General features: G+C 62.7%; 1 protein-coding gene across 1 annotated transcript; it reads left to right on the forward strand.

Annotated features, from left to right (window-relative positions):
* The first annotated feature begins 738 nt into the window (after positions 1–738).
* Positions 739–3,345, forward strand: DMRTA2 (DMRT like family A2). The gene is made up of 2 exons (XM_065746212.1): positions 739–1,640; positions 1,763–3,345. Exons 1-2 carry the CDS (start codon positions 1,148–1,150, stop codon positions 2,629–2,631), a joined length of 1,362 nt encoding a protein of 453 aa, XP_065602284.1. The 5' UTR covers positions 739–1,147; the 3' UTR covers positions 2,632–3,345.
* The last annotated feature ends 815 nt before the right edge of the window (positions 3,346–4,160 follow it).

A 4,160-nucleotide genomic window follows, 5' to 3' on the forward strand; every position in this document is an offset into this window, starting at 1 on the left:
GAGCGTCGGGGTGAGCGCACCGCTCCCAGCCCGAGCTCGGCACCGGACCCCGCGGAACGGCGCGGGGACGGTGGGGCTGTGCGGGATGCAGCACTGGGGGATACAGCGGGTCCGCGGGTGTTGCGGCATCCACCTGGGGGGGGTGGGGGAGGATGAAAGAAAGAGAGAAACAGAACGAAAGAAGAGATACAAGAGAAGAAAGAGCGAAAGGGGGAAAAGAAAGAAAGAAAGTGAGAAAGAAAGAAGGGCATCGTTAGATACTTTAGGGACGGAGGGAGCTATGGTTAGATTCTATTATAAAACAATATCCAAGTGGAAGGGAGACCTCGGACTGACTTGTCACCGTATTTCCCCTCCACCCTTATGACAAGTGACACTCAGGAAAAAAAACGAAAAAAACAACCAACTAGTAGGGAAGGAGATTACAATTTCAACCGGATTAAAGGAAAAAAAAAATCAACCTCAGGTAGCGAGCGACCGAGCACACTTTTACGCGCACACCCACGCCCGCTCCGCGCTCCCCCCGGGCCCTCCCGACTCTCCGCGGGCGCGGCGCGCTCTGGCAGCCGCCGGGCGGACACGGCGGGCCCGTCGGGCGGCCAATCAGAGCGGCGCCTCCCGCCCCTGGCCAATAGCAGGCGCCACATTGTTGTCAAATGTTGCCTAATGGCAACGCGGGGCGCAACAATAGCGCGAGTGGCGGCGCGGCGGCCAACGCGCTCTCCCGCTCTCCCGGCAGATCCGGCCGCCAGGGCCGCACGCGCCAAGCGGGGCGCGTCCCGACCCGAGCCGGCCCGACGCGGGGAGAGGGTCTCGGCTTCGGCGTCCGCTGCCTGAGCCGAGCCGGGTTGCGGTCCGAACCTGGCATGGTGCCGCGGCTCGAGGAGCGTTTTTTGTTTTTTGCTGTATTTTTATTTTTTTTCTCTGCTGGATTTTAGTCGGTGAGACCGCGTCGTTGGAGGTGCCGACGTGCCGTGAGGGTGTCCGCAGCTAAAGCGGGGAGCGGGGAGCCGGGCGGGACCGCGGCGGGATGCTCTCGGGGCCGCCCCGCTGGGTGCGCGCGGGGCAGCGCTGAGCGTCCGGGGTCGGCGCGCCGAGGCCGTATCGGGCGTGCGCGAGGCGGGAGCCGCGCCCGGGAGGTGCCGGGATGGAGCTGCGCTCGGAGCTGCCCAGCGTGCCCGCCGCGCCCCCCCCCGTGCCGCCCAGTTCGGTCGCGGCGGCCGCGGCGGCGGCGGCGGCGACCCTGCCGGTGAGCGTGGCTGGGAGCCTGCTGCGGGCCCCGCCGCTGCTGCTGCGGGCGGCCGAGAAGTACCCGCGGACGCCGAAGTGCGCGCGGTGCCGCAACCACGGGGTGGTGTCGGCGCTGAAGGGCCACAAGCGGTACTGCCGCTGGAAGGACTGCATGTGCGCCAAGTGCACGCTGATCGCCGAGCGGCAGCGCGTCATGGCCGCCCAGGTGGCGCTGCGCCGGCAGCAGGCGCAGGAGGAGAACGAGGCCCGCGAGCTGCAGCTGCTCTACGGCACCGCCGAGGGCTTGGCCCTGGCGGCCGCCAACGGCATCATCCCGCCCCGGCCCGCCTACGAGGTGTTCGGCTCCGTCTGCTCTGGGGCCGGCGGCGAGGGAGGCGCCGGCGCCTCAGGTGAGGCCGCGCCGCGGGGGGACGGGGCCGCGGGACGGGGGCCGAGGGCTGCGGGACGGGCTCCGTCCTCCGGGCGGCCGCGCTGACGCGCTCTCTCCCTCCCTTCTCCCCGCGCCCCGCAGAGCCCAAGGTGCAGAAGTTCGAGCTGTTCCCCAAGACGCTGCTGCCTGGCCGCGCCGCCACCCCGCAGCAGGCGGGCGGGAAGCCACTGTCCCCTGACGGCGAGGCCGCGCCCGGCACTTCGTCCCCGGACGGCCGCCACGGCTCGGGTTCGGAGAACGGCGACGGAGAGTCCTTCCTCAGCTCGCCCGTGTCCAAAGGGCCGAAGGAGGGCGAGGAGAGCCCGGGCTCCATCAGCCCGCTGGGCTCGGACTCGGGCTCGGAGGCGGACAAGGACGAGCGGGACCCGTCGCCCTCGGCCGGCGGCCGGCAGCGGACTCCCATCGACATCCTGACGCGCGTCTTCCCGGCGCACCGGCGCGGCGTGCTGGAGCTGGTGCTGCAGGGCTGCGGCGGGGACGTGGTGCAGGCCATCGAGCAGATCCTCAACAACCGCGGCCCGGAGAAGGGCCCCGAGGAGAGCTGGGCTCGGGACGGCGCCCTGCAGGGCCTCCCGCCCGCTCCCACCGCCCACCACCGCCCGCTGATCGCCGGCGCCATGGCCCCCGCCATCGGCGCCCTGGGCAGCCGCTCCGCCTTCTCCCCGCTGCAGCCCAACGCCACGCACTTCGGGGCCGAAGCCGGCGCGTACCCGCTGGGCGCGCCGCTGGGACTCAACCCGCTGCGCCTCGCCTACTCGGCGCACGGCCGCGGCCTCGCCTTCATGGCCCCGTACTCCACCGCCGGCCTCGTGCCCGCGCTCGGCTTTCGCCCTCCCGTGGACTACGCGTTCAGCGACCTCATGCGGGAGCGCTCCGCCGTGCACAAGGAGCAGGTGTACTCCGGAGGGCTGTACGGGCCCATGGTCAACAACAACCCCGAGAAGCAATAGTGTGGAGCGGGCAGTGCGTGGGAGCGTCGGGGTGTGGGTCCCTCTGCGTGCTTATGGCCATAGGCACGGATATCTGTGGTGCGGTGTGGGGTGTGTGCTCCCCCGCACATACGTATATATATGTATACTAGCAAGTGTATAATGTTATAAAATGGAAATCTAAGTTATTAATGTAACACGTAGGTGAACTCGGTATTAACGTTAAGCTAAGGGTTAGGCAGCGCATCGTAACGCTTCCCAGCGTAGAGGCAGAATCTATCTCTGGACCAAAATACACCATCCCACCACCATCCTCTTCCCCCGGAGCCGTACAGACATGCACGGAGTGGTGGTGGCTGTCTGTAGGGGCCGGTGGGCGACAGCCTCCTCCATGTGTGATCCCAAGGACATTGCTTTCTTGTTCCGCTGTAGCGATTCTTGCTGTTCTAACAGGTAACTGTGTTTCCATTTCATAGAAATAAATGTTATTTTCTATTAAAAAACAAAAGGTATAAGTGGAAGTGGTGCTTTGTCAGACGGTAAGGGTGCGTTTTGGGGAATGCATGTGGCGAGCGCAGTATTTGAAGGAGTTTATGACATTTATACAAATGCATTTATTTCATTTTATCATCATTAAAGCAGAAAGCTGTCGGAAAATGTACAAATAAAAGCTCAGCGTGCAGAGGGGAGTGATTTCCTATCACCTGGCATTGTTTGTTTCCAGTTCTGCTCTTACTCACACCAGGAAAAATAAAACGGGTTGTGCGCTTAGCCGGGATGTCTCCCCGAATACTTGGAATATTTTGCTGTTTATTTTATTTTATTTTTGTCGTTTATAGACAGTCTGGCATTGCCGAAGCACGGTGTGCAGGTGTGCGCAGCGCTCATCCGCGCCTGGGTTGTGAGTGATTTATTCTGATTATTACTGTTACTGTTATTCTTTACAATAGCGTGCGTTTGCTCTCCAGGAGCGGCCCCCGCGGGAAGGAGCGCTGGGCCCAGGAGAACGACCCCTCCCTCCCGCAGGAGGAGTTCTTCGCCGACAGAATTCGGACTGTCAAAGCTCCTCGAGTCGGTCGGTACGGAAGCCCCATCTCGGCCGCTCTGACTTCGCTCTCCCTTCACGAAGAGCTCTGCGAATACCGCTGCGCGATGCCCGCTTGTTGCGGAGAGCCCCGGGTGAGCGGCGGAGGCGATGGGCAGGATCCCGCCCGCCCCCGTCCGCTGGGTGCGGTGCTCGGGGTCCTCCGGGCAGCCAATAGTGCGCACCGCTCCTCGGTAAACACTGCTGACCCCGCTCCGTCTCGGAGCGGCCAAATCAATATCGAGAGGGAAACTTTGCAGAGTGTCGTGTTCCAAGGGCGGGGGAAACTTAATATCACTACAATAAAACGGTTTAATAAAGAAGGGCTTTAATAGTGAGCTAATTTGATTGAGTTTCCTAATTCCACTTTAATTGGAAAAGGAGTTGTCTGTTTGGCTGTAAAGCACCGGGGTTATGTTAGAGTGGAAAAAAAAGGAAGAAAGAAAAAAAGAAAAAAGATGGACTT

This window comes from Cyrtonyx montezumae, unplaced genomic scaffold (assembly GCF_038088225.1).
Source record: "Cyrtonyx montezumae isolate F1298 unplaced genomic scaffold, pur_monq_1.0 scaffold_1, whole genome shotgun sequence".
Taxonomy (NCBI): domain Eukaryota; kingdom Metazoa; phylum Chordata; class Aves; order Galliformes; family Odontophoridae; genus Cyrtonyx; species Cyrtonyx montezumae.